A 19110-nucleotide genomic window follows, 5' to 3' on the forward strand; every position below is an offset into this window, starting at 1 on the left:
GCAAACTAACTTCTTTGTCTCTTTGAAGACTTTTTGCAAGCTTGCAGAATCATGAGGAAGGAATGGCGTCTGCTACGAAACTTATTTCTGCTCTGAGTGAGAATTCTGTTCCTCGTCAAAATGTTTGGCATTTGTTTTCATTGAAAAAAATATGTAAAAGTGTGTTTATATTGCAGCAGTCAAGTTTGTATTGTCAAATACATTTTATGATATTAGAACTAGTATCCATTGGGTTCTCTCAGTAAAGCCTTTGTTCCTTACTGTCATGGATATTGTGACCTTGTCATTCACTTTTTCTGTGTGTAATGTTTTTAATGAGTAGTTATCAAGGTTTATATAGCAAAGTGCATGATAATAAGTTATAACTTATAACATGTTATTGTATGTAAAGATGTTAACCTATGTCATTCGAGCCTTTGTACAGTTTGTATGCCATTTGAAGTTTTTAGAAGTGATGCAATATTACAATTAAAATTTATTCTGCCACATGAAATATTAATTTCTCTAGCTTCGTATTGTGTCACATTATTACTAGATGTAAGTTTCCTGACAAACTGATCAAGCTTTAGTTATAACCTAAAATGGACTGTAGAAGATGGAAGGAAAATCTTTAATTCCTTTTATCAATGGTGCATTAAAGAAAGGTCAAGTGGAGTGTATGGGATACACAATTTTGTTGGAGTGGTATACATTGGAATGACATCCTCACTGTAATGGAGGGAATTTGTCACCTCAAGGATGACGAATCCTCAAGGACAAATTGTCCTTCCAATTACCTTTATGAACTAGCGCTAAGATGAGCTAGGGGATGACAGAATTAGGCAGGAAGGGTCAGACACCCGAGAGGCATCTCTGGACGGCTCTGCGCAGCCTCGGTCCTTGGGACAAGCATGCGGAACTGGGACTTGAGCGCGGCGTGCTGTCGTCTTGTATGGACAGAGTGCAGAGGCCGAGCAAAAAGCTCTGGACGTGTTGACAAAACTTATAAAATAGCTAAATAATATTGAGACTTATGCAAAACACAGATTACGAAACATAACAAAGACAATACTAAAGAGTAAGAAAATCTCACAACTAGTCCACGCTATGAAATCTCCCGCAAGATAATCTCCTCTTCATGAAGCTGTGCCTACACACATGCAAGAGAGAAAATGTTAGGGGTTGTGTTTTGGAGCCTGCCTAAGTCAGACCCCTATTTTGTTGTTTCCACCTCCACGAACAACCCGAGAAAGCCACAGGAAAGATAAATGATAAAGAGAATAGCAATGTAATGTGAAATTGGAAATAAAATTGATAAATATGCAAGAGAAAGGATTAAGATATCTCCCCTATCACGAATGGAGATTGGAATTCTTGGAAATGCATGGAATGGTGTGCTTGGAAAGCTTGGTAATGCTGCAACAATGGTGGTGTTGATAGTATGCTGTCCAAAATGGTCTCCAAGAGCTCAACCTGCAATAAGATTGCCAAACTTGCCAAAGAATCCCTTCCAAATGCCTCCAAGGTGAAAGATAAAGGCCCAGGAAGGAATTTTGACGTTCGTGGGTGCATGCAGAGGCGTTATGATGCCTTTCGGGCGGAAGCGTAACGCTCAAACGACCACTTGTGTACTGTCAGATTCGCGGGACGCTAGCGCGCTGCGCGGACGTCTCCGCTCCGCGCCTTCGTCCCCGAAGGTGACAATTGGTAGAGTTGGTAATGCTTCGGCCAGAGTTGACAAGGATGGTTAAGTGGACAAAAGGACATGATGGTGGACCCTGACCTCCGATGACATGGAGGAAAAGTGCCATTTGTCATATCAATCACAAAGGATGATATTTTTGATATTACATTTTGCCCCCACTTTAGCGAGCATGCCTTTACCGAGTTATGCGAAGCTAAAGTAGAGGAAGATATAGAATAAGAACAATTGCGATAGGGAGGCAAATTTTCGTTGATCAGACGAGGTTGCGCCCAACGAGATGATGCTAAGATTTGGAATACATATTGGTACTTGGTACAGCGCAAACACGCTAATTGCAGACTAGCGTGATGGATGATAAGATAAAGGATAAGATACCGTAACAAAAACAAACCTCTCTTTGGAGGAAAGCCCCTAGCTACAGAAGGATACGAGATACACCAGTATGGGTAGCAAGATGCGTCATGCTAGATGGCCATACGATAGGGCGAGATGATATGCTGGTATGGATAACCATACGATAGGGCAAAATGATTGATAGATTTTTGCTAGCATGGGTAGCGACACGCTAGATAGCCTTGGGCAGATAAAGATAAATTTTGCCTGTATGGGTAGCGACACGCTAGATAGCCATGCAATAGGGCAAATAAATTTGGTAAGTAGTAGATTGGCCCCTACCAAGGCAAACAAGAGAGATATAAATCAAGAATGGTTCGGCCCCTAGTGACTGCCATTGGTATAAGATACACCGGTATGGGTAGCAAGATGCATCATGCTAGATGGCCATACGATAGGGCGAGATGATATGCCAGTATGGATAGCCATACGATAGGGCAAAATGATAGATAGATTTTTGCCAACATGGGTAGTGACACGCTAGATAGCCATACGATTGGGCAGATAAAGATAAATTTTGCTGGCATGGGTAGTGACACGCTAGATAGCTATGCGATAGGGCAAATAAATTTGGTAAGTAGTAGATTGGCCCCTACCAAGGCAAACAAGAGAGATATAAATCAAGAATGGTTCGGCCCCCATGTAGGCAATCTTTGGAAAAGATCAAGTGGTTTTGCCCCCACCTAGGCAAACATGAAAAAACAACTTGACAAAGGAAACTTATACAAGAACTAAAAGATAAAATGTAGATATGATGCCCCCCCCCCTTAGAATGAAATGTGTGGAAGGCATGTCATTCTAAGGAGAAGAGGACTTGTGGCACGCCAACATAATGAGATGTTTCCGTGGAATGCCACCAATAGATAGTGGTACATAAATGTCCACAACATCAAAATATGCAATGCAAAAGGACAAGGGGATCCGATAGTTTGGCATCAGAGCCCATAGTAGTGTCAAAAGATATATAGTATCACTACGAGATGGGTGCATTGTCATACTACCAAATTTCTCGGATTTGAAGAAGAGCACATGAAGACAAAGAGAAAATAAAAATTCGGGTCAACATGGAAGAAGGCAAAGAATGCCTCCAACGCTTTGCATTGTTCTCGAATGTCAAAAAGCAAGATACAACAAATAGAAGAATGTGTACGACATAAAATCCCTTGTATCTGAGCACCTATGGAGTAACTCGGGTCCTTCTAAAGAGCACAACAGATAAAAACAGTGAACCTCCCATATCCAAGTACCTACGAAGTGACCTGGGTCCTTCGGGAGGGAACAAATAGATAAAACAAGTAGGGGGGAACACAATCACACACACATGCAAGCAGATGTAGATGAAGGATAAAAGTTCTAACGATCGTACTGTAGGAGATCGTCATCCTCAAGAAGAGCTTCATCCTCCCAATCTAGGTCATAGGGCGAAGGGGGGTGAGTGCGAAGAGGGACTATTGCAAGGGCCGCACCGGGTGCCTCGCCAGTAGCGAGAGCAAGAGATGAAGTGGTTGTGACATCCTCGTCTACAGGCTCGAAGGAGGCGAGGGTCAACGATCGTGTGAAGATCGTAGACAAGGCCGAGATGTCCTCCAAGAAGTTGAACATGCAAGCTTCTGTGGAGGAAGCAGGTGACTCATTTGGGGAAGATGAAAGAAGGTAGGGCCTTGTCAATTACACAAACACAGACAGACAAACCAGCAGGCACTGAGACAGGCAAAGGAGGGGATGAGGAACATACTTGTGAAGACTTGCGTCATCGGAATTTCGGGACAGGGCCCTGCTCAAACTTGCGTTTACACGAGATAGAAGTGTCAGGTCTCCTATCAACCATAGCAGGTTGAAGGACCCCAGGAAAACTCAGATGCTGGAGCGGTGGAGAAGTGGGCGGGGTAGACAAAGATGCACTAGGCACCACCTTTGTATGTGCCATGTTAAGGGGCCTGGAAAAGGGAGGCATGTCTGACAAAGAAGTGATTAAGAGGCAGCTCCAAAGAAGGAGCAATGAAAACCTGCACCTGTTTAGAGGGAGGTTGATCGAAAGTCCTTGAAGCAGCAGAGAGTGAGACTGAAACAGGTGCAGAGATGGGAGCAACTGAGGAAATAGGCTCCGAAACAACAGTGTTGGGTGTTGGATCAACACTAGCAGACTGTAAGGTAGCATCACACTCTCGAGCTCGGGCCCGTCGAAAGTGTTTACGCTTACCCTCATGTTGATTCTGATGGAGGTGAGGACCACCAACCGGAGCCGGAAAGGATTCAAGAGCATCGTGTTCCATAGGAGAGGCCTCCAAAATTGTTTCAAGGTCGAGAGAAGGCCTAACCGAGGAGACATGAGGTGCATCCTAGAGAGGTACCACATCTACAGCAACGGGCGCTCGACAAAAAACAATGACTTTCATTATGACAGTGACCAATGAATAATGTTCATTATCTTCAAGTTCAACAGCTGATCTTCATGAGGTCACTGTCATTACCATTCATGATCAAATGAGCAAGAGGATGAGGTTGGAGTTCATTGGCAAAGGGCATAAGAACTATCAATGATGCAAGTCGATGTTCCGGGACATATACCTTCACCGATCTCAAATACTTCAAGATCTAGCATCTTGTAGCAGCATGAAGACCTCTTAGAAGGATGATGTAAATAAAGTTGTGTCTCAGACACTTAGATTAGTTCCAATTATGTATTTGTAATTTGTCTAATTTGGTTTTGACAAATTACATGTAATGTCAAAAATTGTAATTGCAAGTAGTCACATTACTTGCATTCTTGTAATTTGTAATTGCATGTAAACAAATTACAAGTCGAAAGACAATAGGACTATAATTTGAATAAGTCATAGTTAGTTAGTTACGGAAAAAGTCTCAGTTAGTTCGACTTATCCCACATTTTTCTTTCAGCTCCTCTCCTATATATATCGGAGGGTGCTCTTTGTAATTTTTATCTTTTTAGCATTTAATGAAACTCTACAGAAATTTGCAATCATAGGGACTTTGAGCTTTGTACTTGTAAACTGTTTTTCTCAAGTAATATCAAAAGGGTTTTGGAATTTCAGACTTTGTGTTGAAGCCATACTTTTATGTCCATTGTGTTCTTGCATCATAGTGGGATATTTCTTTGTATTTTCTTGAGATTGTAGTAAAGTTGTTAAGAAGAGCTTCACTCTGATTTCTTGTAGACTTTGTGCTGCAAATAGTGAGGGTTGAATTAGTTTAGAAATTAGAAGTGTTCCACTGGGATGTGTCCCCACCCCTTTTTGGCCGCATCTCGGAGACAGGGACGCTTTGGGATGGGGGGACAGGGGCGCGCCGTTCCCCGCCGTCCCACCACCGCCACCCAAGAGCCGCTGGAGACGTCTCCCGTTGCCCCACGTATATGCAATGTTTAAAATTAAAATTAAAAAAAAAGTGACTTTTTTGGGGGTATTTCAAATTTAGATTTAGTATTTCAAATTTCCTATAGTTTCATTTGAAATGTAATTCTTATACTGTTATACTATCATACATCTTTTCAAAACTAGTTTTTCAAGTACTATATGTATATGCTAAGTCACAGGATACGATGATTTTCATGGATGAGGTTCGAATTTAATCGAATTTCAAACTTTAATTAAAAAAATTTGAATTTAATCGAATTTCCTCTATAAAGCACTGCTATCCGCCTCTAAACACAACTCAACTGGTCGTGGGTATTCTTTGTATATGCTTTGTATCTATTGGGTCATGGGTGTTTGCAACTGCTGGGTCACCCTCGGATTTTCTCCAACAAGGGTTGCTACTCTGATAATTTATTAGAAGTATACATATATTTAAAAATAAACAAAATTATAGAAAGCGAATTTTATCCAAATTTTTTTTTGAAATTTTCCCTTGTCGAATTTCATCCGAATTTCATGGTTGTCGAATTCGAATTCGAATTCGAACCTTGTGACTTAGTGTATATGTATAACTATATTAGCACCACCACCCCACCACCCCCCCACTGCCGTCCCCCTGCCGTCCCCCCCGCCGTCCCCAAACTTAGGCCCTTGGTCTCCCCGTCCTCGCGTCCCTGCATCCCCAATGCCGGTGGAACACTGGTTATTAGTTAAAATCTGAGAAGAGTTGCAAGAATTTGTGCTTGTGGTTGTTCCCATTTGAAGGTGCATCATACTAGCAGACTTTGTGTTGCCATATGCTGTGTACTGTTCTTCTTTTATCATTCTGAAAAAGGTAGATAGGATAGTGGGAACTCAAGACTTTGTGCTTAGTTGTTGCTTTCTCGTCCCTGAGGAGTGACGGAATTCTTTGTGCTTTCAGGAAACTTCATTTCCTTTTTGGTCATTACTTTAAGCTTTTGTATTTATCTTTTAAAAATTGTTGTTTCTTTTCTAGGAAGAGAAAAGAATTTAATCTTTTCTGAAAAAAGAGAAAAGGTTGCTGTAGGATCCAAATTATATTAAATTTTCAGTTAGTATTAGTAGGAAAAGGGGGAGCCTTCGCTAAATTAGGAGAGTTTTATACTCACACGCTGTGGCTGAAACCACAATTTTGCACATCCTCCCGGGTGTACAAAATTTTCAACCAACGGTGAACATCCCTACCTACTTTGGACTCATATGACCTCCATTACGAAGTACACATACCTTCACCTTTAGGCCAACTTGAGCTGCACATGTATTATGGCACCATGGTTTTGCAGGATGATAGATGTAATGAAATGATGTTTATACTGCTGGAAGTTAGGGAAATGCCTCAGTGAGCTTTCATATGTGATTTGAAGCTGTCCTTTATGTTCATATCATACAATGCTTGGCTATTTTGTTTTACATGCCCAATCTGATCTTTACATTACATTGCACAGGCACAAGGGAGGTGTCTTCAATAAAATGAGTGTAAAATATATCACATGCTTCTGAAAATAAACATAAGACGATACCAGCTATAATGTTTCTAACTTCAAATCTCTTTTACAATGAGAAATGTAGAACATTCCACACTACACCTAACTTCATTACAAGAAAGTAATTGAAGGACATATGTATTGGTTGCCTTCACTTAAAAAATATAATCTTTGCTCATGTGCTTTTATTGTTGCTTCCTAAATTGAGGCATTGATGCTCAAGCATTTGGATTATGTACATGCAGTTAATGGACCTTCCTTCTTTTAAGCATTAGCTTTTCGATAATGTTCCCATTTCTATGTCTAATTAAATTCAAAATAGTTATAAGAAGTTTGTTAACATCTCTTGCTGGGCTAGAGAGCATGGGTACTTCATAAGCAACGCTCATGAAGATTTGAAAAGAACAAGGTATTGCACCTACAATGATATGCTCATGGATGGAACTTAATAAATTATCACTCTTGGTGAGCTGGTGGGCTCGGTTGGTGTTAAACATCACGATGACAATATCAATGACTGCAACGATATATACATATTGATACTAATCTCAATTAGAATGCATTTTAAAATTGAGATACTTTGACTAGAGTGGCAGATCAGTTTGGTCTAAATGATTTTAAAAGTCATTGTTATCTTCATTGTCAAACTTGTAAGCATACATTTATGTTGGACTATTATTCTGGATTCTGCAGTTCAAGTTTCCTTTTTTATCTTGTTCTGAAACATGTAACATTGTGATCTCAGGAGTAATTTCTGCAGATGTCAGGAGGATGGATGAAGTTTTACCTGAGGCAGGCCTTCCGGATTATGCTATTAAGGTGGCTTAATTTTTCTGATAGGCTTTGGTAATGCACTGTGTATAAGTTTGCTAAGGTGGCTTAGTTTTTCTGATAGGCTTTGGTAATGCACTGTGTATAAGTTTGCTAAGGTGGCTTAATTTTTCTGATAGGCTTTGGTAATACACTCTGTATATGCAATGTAGAGCACTGCAAATTTGAGTATGTTGATGCTGATGTGATGCTTTTTCATTTTTATTTTTTTCTCAAGATTGCCAATTGAGAATTTGTTTGAGTCAAATGTATTATAATCAGGTTTTGAAATGTACAAGGATTTTCTTGTTTGCATTGTAGGGCTCTGTATATTGATTTCATATGCTGATGATGTTTGCAGGCTGCAGAGACTGCAATCAAACAACATGTTTCAGATATGTTTGGTCGCCTTTATTCACAAGTAACAGGTTCAGAAAGCTCAACATGCTGGGTGCTTTTGTTTCATTTTTTCTTTGTTTTAAGATTCTTATTTGAAAGTTATCAACCACAATGCTTTTAACTTGATAGTGGTTCCAAAGCGATCAAACTTATAGTAGTTCCAAAGCGATCAAACTTTTTCTTCTGAAAGTATACCCACATTTTCTTTTAAAAATTATCAACTAAGAACAATAAGTACTTTGCACCAACAACATAAACTAATTTGTGCTGATGATTTCTGGGATGGTTCGCGTACATCTGAATGAATGAGATGTAAAGTCCCTTTTCCATTGTTAATTTTTTGATTGTTCAATTGCCATTGTTGTCCAGCTGCCACGACAAGAATTAGTCTTAAAATAGGGCACAAAATCATCTTATATTTAACAATTTAAGTTGCTACAGATGGATACTTACATTTAGTGTTAGCTACCCTAAATTTCTGGATATTATATTTACTGTCAGCTTTCATAGGTTTGGAAGCAGGAGATTTTGGTACTGCTCTGAAGCTTAGTGGGGAATAAGAACTGTCTGTTGATGCACCCAGGAGTCTGTGCTGCAAGCCAAACCATAAACCTCCACCAAACAATAAGAAGCAACCACCAGCTAATTCACCAGTCAATGTACACAATGCATTGAGAAGAATGAGATGTTTACAAATGTACCGATGCTGTGCTTATAAAGTAGAAATAGGGAGAGTAGAGTACAAGAGAGGCTAAACATCCCAATCAACAAGAAGAGTAGGTATAACCACTCCTGCGCAAAAAATGATATACCTAACCTGAACATTTATATACAGCTGTGCATCTAGAAGATTGTTGATTCCTAAGTAAACTTAAGAACATGTGCATGGTAGAAATGCGTACACCAACACCCCCCCTTAAGTGCAAATTAGGGAGAAATATGCAAGAGCTGCAATCAGCGAATGAAAATGCAATATGAGAAGCATTATGGGTCTTGGCCACATTGCCATATTAGGTACCCATGTACAACTACAATGCAATGAAATGCAAATCTCTCACAACTGGAGAAAAGGAGAAAAACCCCGTGGAAGAAAACTCCTCTTCAAAAGAGAGAACAAGCAAATGCTGAAAAGAAAAAGCGAAAGGAAGGAGGACTCCTTAAGACCACCCAGGGACTACTTCATGAAGATATAAATGATGTCCCCCCCATAGGAGGAAAGGTGACAAACTATGTAGCCCCCCATAATGAATATTCTCCTGCGAGAATGGTAAGTGTTTGAAGACAAGACAAGATCCATTACTTACAAACAACTTGTCTCCCCTTAGGAAGAAACAAAATCATGTAGAGATGCAGAAATGCTTCCCATTTAGGATATGTTGGATAAGATGGAAGCATGAAAAATGATAATGTCTCTGAAAGCTGCTCAGGTGTCTCCTTGTCCATGAAAGATGATGATGTCACACTCCAATCCAACAAACAAGGTGACAAATTGGAACTATGTGGAAATTGATATGGAGCAAGATCCAAAGACGAAGATGATGTGACATCAGGAATGCAATGGCTATCATCAAAGAGGAAAGAAATCTCCTCAAGTGTGTCTCCTAAATCTGCAAGATGAGACTCAACAAACATGTCTGAAATACCTGCCAAAATCTCATCCAATGAAGCAAGATCTTAAAAACTGATAATGCGTCCTCCAGCCAAGTCTGAAAGACAATGATGTTCCTGCTCATTAGGATTGATGGAAATCTCAAGTGAAGGCGAATCAACTACCTCTGACGAAGAACTTGGAAGCAACCACATCCTCATTTGAATTCTCAAAATGCTCCAAGGTATGAAATTCCATAATATTAGCATAATTGTAAGGTATCTTTCTTGAAGGATGAAGATGCACATCACAATCTGAAAGAGGATCATCTAGGAATGGCTTAAGAATCACAGTTGCCATATAACTCCCAAATTGTATTCCAAAGAGCATGAGGACACTCAAAACCAACAATAGACTCTAAGATTTCATCATCTACATGCCTACCAATAACTCCTAGGACATGATCTCTCTTACAATTCCAAGCAAATAGCTTGCCAGGTGTGCTAGATAGAGGAACTAGATCATACAAATAAGGCAACAGATGAAGCCAATGGAGATGAGTAATGATGCCATCTCGCCACTTGACATAGTTCCCCCTCTTCAAGATAATTAAAGATAGATGATAAGAAAACCCCATAATGACTGATGACTCGTCAAAAACTCAGAGATATAGCCATCACAAAATAATAAATAAACTTCCAAAAAATTATAATAGCCAATAAGGCTGAAGAGGAGTGAAAAACCTGATTTGGTTATTAAATCTCCAATAAGCCTGGATAAGAATGATAATGCGGTGGTTGCATGCACCACGAGCCTCCAAACTACGGCTTACAGCATCACCACTCCACAAATAACAACACCAAGTCAACAATTACAAGGCACCACACAAGCCAAGTATAAACAGCTCCAGGTCAATTCATATGAGCAACAAAATTAGCATAACAAATATGCACATCTGAATTATTTTTAATTTTTATCTTGTTTATATATTCCTACTATTTTTCAAACATTAACATAACAATTTTAAGAATAAATTTTGTGGGATTTCAAAAATATGGCTATTGTGCCAGAATAAGCAGAGACTGGATTCTGTTGTAGTTTAAAATGTCCACAAAAACAATGAATGTTCATGTTATTTTTCATGGAGAACACAAAAAATCCAGCTGTTGCACTAGAGTACACTCTATTGGTGGTTATTGTTAACATTGATTTAAAGAAGTATACTCTATTTCGGACAGCATTTTTGTCAATATGATCTTATGTATAACTACAAATTGCCTCTGCACACAATTCTTTCTCCTTTTTTGAAGCAAACTCATTGTTATTTTCTTTAAATGCTAATGCTAGTATGAATATCTGTTGATGCATAACAGGAGATCTGGTAGCCCTTCAGTCACAGCAAAAGGAGAGAGGGAGATCAGAGGAAATGAAGCCACTACTAATGGCTTTGGATAGTGGAAAGGATGTTTTATTCCAAGGAAGTATGGATGTCTTATGGGTAATATTTCTTGTAACCTAAAAGAATTGTATATGCACCTGTGAAAGGTAAATGAGTATATTATGGAGTTACAAGACAATGGCAGGAGTTTGTTTCTCATGAAGTGTACTATCATGTGTTGCATGTTGTCTTCAATGGTAGATGATGTTGTGGGTTGTGTTTTATATTATTTTATTGGGTGTCCTTTTTGTTGCTTTTTGAAGGGTGTTATTTGACAAGAAGTCTGTCTTTGCCTGCTATCTTATTACATTGGATTGGATATGTCATGTAATTAGATCCTATCATGTGGACTACATGAAGGATACCTTCAACGAATAGATGGTGTGACCACAGACAAAAGAACAAAAGCAACACAAGTTTAATATATTAAAGAGAATTAAAAAGAATCAGTTCAAGGAGAGTATGGCTGTAAAACTGAATATGCTATTTGAAAACCCATAAGAAGAAGTGAATCCATAAGTTTACAATGAAAAAGGTATGAAGAACTTATGGTTTAAGCAAGACAACCCGGAGCAAGAAATTAAATAAATGTATAACTGGCAATGGATATGCAAAAGCCAATTCAACAATGTGATTACAATTCATCAGGTGTATGAAATACTCACAAGTTAGCCTAATTATTCTTAATTCATTATTGCCATGTAATGCAAAGTTGTAGTCTTGCTCAATTTTTTCATGTGCATGTATGTATACATTGACTATTATATTGACACCATTTGTGTATCATTGCATGTTGACTATTTACACATGCATGCATACAGTTGAATTTTCTAATCTTAGTTATTAGAGATGTTGATCCTTTGCTATATTTCTAACTGGTCAAGTCCTATCTGCTTGGTCATGTAGCTAGCATATAGTTGTGTTATTGTGTTTTAAGACACAAACAGAAACCCTAGATGTTGATGCAAATAAACTCACACTGTTGAATCCAAAAGCTGGAAATCATCATCTTGGACTGTGGTAAACTCATTCCTACTATCAAAGAAGATACAAGAGTAGAAGATGCATGAGGCTCTTGACCTCAATGACATTAATTCATATTGGAATGGGTAGACTAATCAGAATTCAACTAGTGGTTAACCCATTACTTCCTTATCTTAGGCTAGATTGAATCCCCTGGGAGGCGAGGATATAGAAGTTGGATAGCTCAAGCTACCTTCCCTCCCATCGCTTCTGAACCTGGGAGTTAAAGAAAGTAACCTCATTATCGGGATATATAGTTCCGGCTTAGCTTGAGTGCCTTGGAACATCCACCCTATTCGTAATAACGGCTCAAATGAATTGTCACTGCCATAACTCGGAGGTGTGTATGTTACATTGATAGGTAGAGTTAATTATATAGGATGTGGATTTGGTGTTTAGCATTTATGATATATCTGATTTGGAGAGGGAGGCAATGGAATGGACAACATAGGAGGCAAAAGGCAAGTTGTCAGTGAGGGGTTCATAACTTCATTGCATTGCATTCATATCATGATAATATTGCTGAGGCTCCTATTGAGGATGATAATGTTTCTCAACAAGAAGTTGTAGCGCTATCATCCAGTTTGAGGACACCCACACAATGATTCAAGACCTTATGTCATAGAAGGTCATCAATAGGGGGTTCATTGCATTACATTCAGATCATGGTCATATGCTTGAGGCTTCTAGTGGGGATGATATTGTTCCTTAAGAAGAGGTTGCAGCAGTACCATCTAATTCGAGGACATATACATGCTTTTCAAGATTTTTTATTTATGATGTGGATGGAATTCTAATTTTCATCTATATATGAAAGAAATTAGTACCATGTTGCTAAATTCAGTAATATGCATATTTTTTGAAGAATATTTCATAAATTTGTATGTTTTATATTGTTTGTAAAATTTCTCCAGTTTTAGACAAGTTCTTCCCCAATTTTCGCCAAGTCCAAGTTTTCAAACCGTGATGCCAAGAACAACTAAGGTGTACAAAATAATGCTAACAGCTTGATGACAGCATGAGCAGGCTGATGCAGCTTGTTGATGTCAACAAAGTTGTGCTATTATAGATCTTGATAAAGCTCCTTCAATATTGTTCTTCCAAAAAGTTATGAGAGAAAGTTGGATCAAGTAAACGTGCATTCACCTCTCTAGGATGCTTATGTAATTCTGAGTCTGACATCATGATGTATTACTACTAACGCCAACATTTGGGTTTTGTATTTTTTAGGACAAAATCATCAAGCTACATTCATCTTTTGCCCTACATTCAGCTTTGGTCAAACAAACTATAAACTCAAAACATGACGAATGACTAGGATGTGACTAATCATAGATGTCATGAATGCAGGCATGCTAGAAACATACTAGATGTGACTAAGCATATTATATGAGATTGTTCACATGGAATAGCTTTTACTTCTGAATTTTATCCTGCATTGCAGTTCTCTAATGCTATTTTCAGGTTTGATGTCAGTCTGTCATGACATTAACGTTAGGTCCTTAATGTTTCTTGACTATACATATCATCTGTGACAGTTTTATTTGTTTTCTTCTTTTTTGATGAATCATGTAAATTTTTAGTGTTCAGATTGCTGAGCATATGTGAAAATCTTAAAATCTATGTGCCTTGAAGATATATCCTCACCCCTCGGTTTGCATTCCCTAACATGTGTTCCTATCCCCATGCCAATTTTTAATTGTAATGTTGTTTCTGGAATTCTGGTGGTGCTTCTAAGCTTCCCCTTCTCATGTTCCAAGATTTGTGGATAAGGAATTGCATGGATGTGTTGTGTTGATTGCTAGAGGACCCCAAGCTTCAGGTGTCGACACACGAGCCATGGATCTAACAATATATAATCATTAAATCATCAATATTTAATATATTGTAAAATGCATCTTCTTTATGGGGTCTACTATGTGAGAAGCTTACACCACATCCTGCACAAAACAACCTTCAGAAATTCAAGAGGCATGTATGTAGAAAGTTTTCACAATTTTAATTTTTTTTATAGTTGGAACTTGCTTAAATACATTTTTATGTTTCCTATTCATCTTTTACAAGTATTACAGCAATGTCTATTTGTTAACACTCTACGTTTGGTTTTCGTGTGAAGTAATGTTAAATGGGCAAAGCTAATAAAAATTCTTTTAAATACTTGTCTGATGCATGCTAATTTATATGTCTGATGATTTTGGTTCATATTTGGAACTTGATGTCTCTGTGACAAGTCACACAATTGGAGCCTAAGGCATTGAAATATTTATGAAGGGCTTAGGATATCTTTGATTAAGCACTTTTTTGTTGTAACTTATATTATTTAATTGGCTTTCAGGATTTTCGACAGCTGCTTGATGACAACTTGGATATATTGGTGAAGTTAAGGGATGCATACATTGATTGGGTACAAGGAGGATTTCAGGACTTTTTTAGATCTCTTGAAAATTTCTTTCTCTCATTCTCACGGGGAACAGTTTCCAGTGATGGAAAACTGCCTCTTGCAGAAAAGCTACAAGCAGATAGGGTTTCAACTGGAGTTGTTCTTGTGATGGCTCAGCTCTCTGTGTTTATTGAGCAGACAGTAGTTCCTAAGATAACAGAGGTAAGATATTTTTGAAGGTTTCTTATTGATGAAATTGTGACCGTCTTTTATCAAATTTATTTTCCTTTTATAACATCTACATATTGTTGATATTATAAATGATATCAGATTGCTTAATTAATTTATTTTTGGATTAGATTTGTTGTTGTGTTTGTAATGTCCCCAAAAATCCGCAATCTATAAAACATAAAAAAAAATGCGATTTAACATTCGTTCATGATAGGAATGTTAAATCGCATTTTTTTTTATGTTTTATAGATTGCGGATTTTTGGGGACATTACAATTGGTATCAGAGCTATGATCTTGCCATCCTATAGGGTAAAGATGAATCAATGAACCATTCTAGTTAATAAGAAGAAATCTAACAATACGTGTATTCACGTGTATGCTCCATGTTTGCATATATCCATTTGTATGCTTTGTGTTTTCCATGTGTATGCTTTGTGTTTTTTATTCATATTGGTGGATGACTTAGTTTGAGAAAATTAAAATTTACATTGCTTGAGGACAAGCAAATTTGGGAAGGGCGGACTGTAATGTCCCTACTTTGAAATATAATTTAATAATAAATAATAATAAAATTAAAATACACAAGAATAAATATTAAAATTAAAATTAAAATATAAAAGAATATAATTAAAATTTGATTAAAGTTAATGAAAGGTCAAAAGTCATGAAATGATAAGTTGTGACTTCCTCTAACATGAGATATAAAAGGGAGAAGAGAAACTCATTTGAGGGGGGGAGAATTTGAAAAATGAAAAGTGCAGATCTGATTTAAATAAGAAGTGCAGAACTGATTATGAAAGGTTATGTCCCTTTCAAAGGGCAGAAATAATTAAGAGTTGCACTCTTTCAAAAGGTGCTAATGGTGAAAGGGTGTGTCTCTTGCCAAAGGGCATGCATGATGAAGAGGTGTGATCTCTCCCTCACATTGAGAGATATAAAGGAAAGGAATCAAAGCATCCAATAACATCACCATTGATCAGATCAGATCAGAATTGTTATCAAGTTACAGGCAGTAACATTTGTGTTCTTGGTGGTATGCATGGGGATGTGCTTAATATGCATGCTTAGTATATGAAGCCTGATAAAGTTGTTATGCAGAATCTAGTAATAATATTGTTATAAACTGCAATATGTATGACAGTCATACTTAATTTCATATATATTTATAATAGATGAGAAGTTAGTGTACTTATAGCCTAAATCATGTTATTACTGTCAGTATTTAAGAAGATGGGGATGAGATGTTCCAAAGAGGGGCAGCGTAAATCCAAGCAATAGGTTAAGTCTCAAGATAGGGTGGGGATCAGCGACCCATAAGCCTTGAGGGTATAGACCCAAGATAGGTAAGGGCTTGGATCTGTAAACTTTGAGGGAACCTATTGTATTTGGTCTCTAAGCGCTTTGGTAACGTACGTAAACCCTTCTCCCTTAAAACTGAAGTACTAGCAGGGTCTGATATCTATATTAAAAACTATGAATAATGAAATTAATCATCTAATGAGGAAAATAAATAAGAACTTGTTAATAACTAATTGAAGAATATCAATCAACTTTAGTATATTGAAAATTTGAAATAGATTAAGTAGGGGACATTACAGTGTCAATGGTTTTATATCAGTAATAAGTGATTCCCGTCTTGGGTAATTGCTGATCTGCTTTGATGCCTTTGACTCTGTTCAATTTTTGTTATGTTGGTTCTTGAAGTGATTATTTGTAGTTGAATTTAAAATTCAGTTACAGATGTTATAGCTTGAAACTGTATTTCAACACCCATGTGAATTTGTTTTCATTGTTGCAATTTAGATGGGATTTTCATAACATTTAATTGATATATCCAGACACAAGTCATTGTAGATCCAGGCTCTAGACCTGGACATTGAAGGAAATCGGCACACCTGATGATTGACTTTAATAGAGTTTCTTGAATACTTTTGTGTATGAGCCTCTGTAAGCAGTGAAAGAGTCATCCTTTGGAGTTATAAGTTTAGAATCAAAACCTTGGTTCATATCAAATAGCATTACAAAAAGATAGTAACCGAGTTAACCTTGGTCAACATAATATCCTCTAATGTAGCGTGATAATATAAATGTATTGTCCATGATCATGCTAATCACTTAATACAACTGATTTAATTTGTGATTTGTGAACATAGCAAATATTTAATAACCTTACCTTGAACGTTAAGAATTTATTTGAGCTGCAAATCGACTTCCGCTGCTATAAAATATCATGAAGTTTCTCATAACAAGAGTTGATGGGTAGAATGCTACAGATTCAGGATCTGAATCAGAAATATGGCTTGAATTTTGTAGTTGTCTTTAAGCTTCAAATTAGTATGATATTTTTTTCAAGTCAATATTTAATCTGGTTCTAATGATATTAATTAAGTGTCGATGTTTTCTAAAAGCTAGATGCTTGTCATGTCAGGCTGGAAGTGAGATTCTTAGATGAATATACAACTTATAAAGTAGCAATTGGATGGTAGAAATCTTCACTAGTTTTCCCTTGGCATATGTGCCTAGCTTATTGGTTCGCTTTAGTTTCATAATATGGATCTGGTTTTAGTTTCATAATTTATTGGTTCTTGTATCCACTTAATTCAGTAGTGTCCTATGGATGGAAGTGACTTTGAACAGGATGCAAAATTAAGAACTGGGAGTGCTTCCTATATTGTTGAAAAAAGTAATTTTACCAAAATTCTAACTTCACTTGTATACTTCTGAGTGTATGCTTTTCACTCGACTAGAAAAGTTTGGCCTATCCACATAATGTAGATCAGTTGCTTGGTTACTCAGAGATGAGTGCAAATATTTTAAAATTTGTGAATTAGCTAATTAGTGATCTTGTGGGATTTGTTTTGAGGAATTACAAAGTATTCATCTATCCAAGATCAAAACCAATAGAAATAGTGGGTTACCTAAAAGAAATTAAATGAAATTGGCATCCAAAAGAACAGAGTCTATGTACTTATAGAATGGCATTGATGGTACTGTACTTTAATAATTTTTTCACAGTGTGTTCTATGTCCATATTTATTTTATGATGTTCTTTTCATATTTTGCACAATATATTATTTTTGTCCAGTAATAGTTTGTCTAGTGGTTTTACTTGGCATAAAATTCTTGAATAAATCCTGTCAAACCATGGGAGGCTATTCCATTAAACCGAATCATTCATTTCTTATTCTTTTAAAGACGACAAACTGAAACAAATGGAAAAGCTGGTTCTTGTTTTACATGTTGAGCTGAATTTCTTTTTTGGTTCCTCAAGCTGATTGAAATTGTTGATTCATTGATTTACAGGAGATAGCTGCTGCTTTCTCTGGGGGTGGGGCTAGAAGCTATGAGGAAGGGCCTCCATTTGTTCCTGCTGAGATTTGTCGAATGTTTCGTTCGACTGGAGGAAGTCTTATGCATCTTGTGAGTCATGACCTCTTACATGTGTTTTGCATGCGATTCTTTTGTGATTCTGTTTGGCAGAAGCAGTGATTCCTTTTCTTGCACTTGTTCTTAGTGAACTTTTTCTTGTTCCTTAATCTTCTGCAGATTTCAAACCAGTAGAAGAATGAGAAACAGTTGATGTAAATAGGTTGAATGATGAAGAATATTTGAAAATAATGTGAATTTTTTGTTCATGAGTTGTATTATGTATCAAATTTAAGTAATGGCCTTTTTAACAATTTAAAATCTTTGCTCTGCTGGATATGATGTAAATTTACAATTTAAAATATTTTTTCTGTTGAATATGATGTAAGTTATGGGATTAGCTCCATTTTTTCCAGGCTGGAATATTACAATCTAATGGCTACTTGGAGAAGTTAAGTTAATAAGCATTTATGCTCTTGAAAAGTTGAACCGTGATTATACTGGCCTTCTTTGGGGGAGTTAAAATTAAACACTCATCAGACATAGAGAATTGTTCTACTGTTGTAAAAATTGTCTGTTTTCCAATTTTTTGTATAAGCACAACTTGATGAATTTTCTAGTCTTGAGCAGACTATAATCAGTTAGTTTTCTATCTTATTAGAATGTGTTGCATGGTAGAAACATTCAATGAGAGAAATATCCTTTGCCCTTTAGGGAGATTAAAAATCATGGATAAACTCATTGGTAACATGCTAGTTGATTTAGGTCAACTTGTAGTAAGAAAGGCTTCTAGTCATTGAGAAATCATGTCAAACTAATTGAGAAATATGATATTCACTCCTTGTGAAATGATCATGATGGTGGTCAGTAACGTTCTTGTGAAACATTGGGTTCCTAAAGTTATCTTATGTTCTCCGA

At 37.1% G+C, this 19110-nt stretch overlaps 1 protein-coding gene across 2 annotated transcripts in view; it reads left to right on the forward strand.

Moving 5' to 3' along the window:
* The window catches only part of LOC131073022 (vacuolar protein sorting-associated protein 51 homolog), a 184207-nt gene that overhangs the window by 80320 nt on the left and 84777 nt on the right, over positions 1-19110 (forward strand). For both annotated transcript variants that reach the window (XM_058009362.2, XM_058009363.2), the window contains exons 10-15: positions 29-96; positions 7702-7775; positions 8128-8194; positions 11127-11251; positions 14550-14816; positions 18130-18246. In XM_058009362.2, coding sequence (XP_057865345.2) covers positions 29-96; positions 7702-7775; positions 8128-8194; positions 11127-11251; positions 14550-14816; positions 18130-18246 — 718 coding nt within the window. The remainder of the gene's footprint in view (positions 1-28; positions 97-7701; positions 7776-8127; positions 8195-11126; positions 11252-14549; positions 14817-18129; positions 18247-19110) is intronic.

This window comes from Cryptomeria japonica, chromosome 6, assembly GCF_030272615.1.
Source record: "Cryptomeria japonica chromosome 6, Sugi_1.0, whole genome shotgun sequence".
In the NCBI taxonomy this organism is placed as follows: domain Eukaryota; kingdom Viridiplantae; phylum Streptophyta; class Pinopsida; order Cupressales; family Cupressaceae; genus Cryptomeria; species Cryptomeria japonica.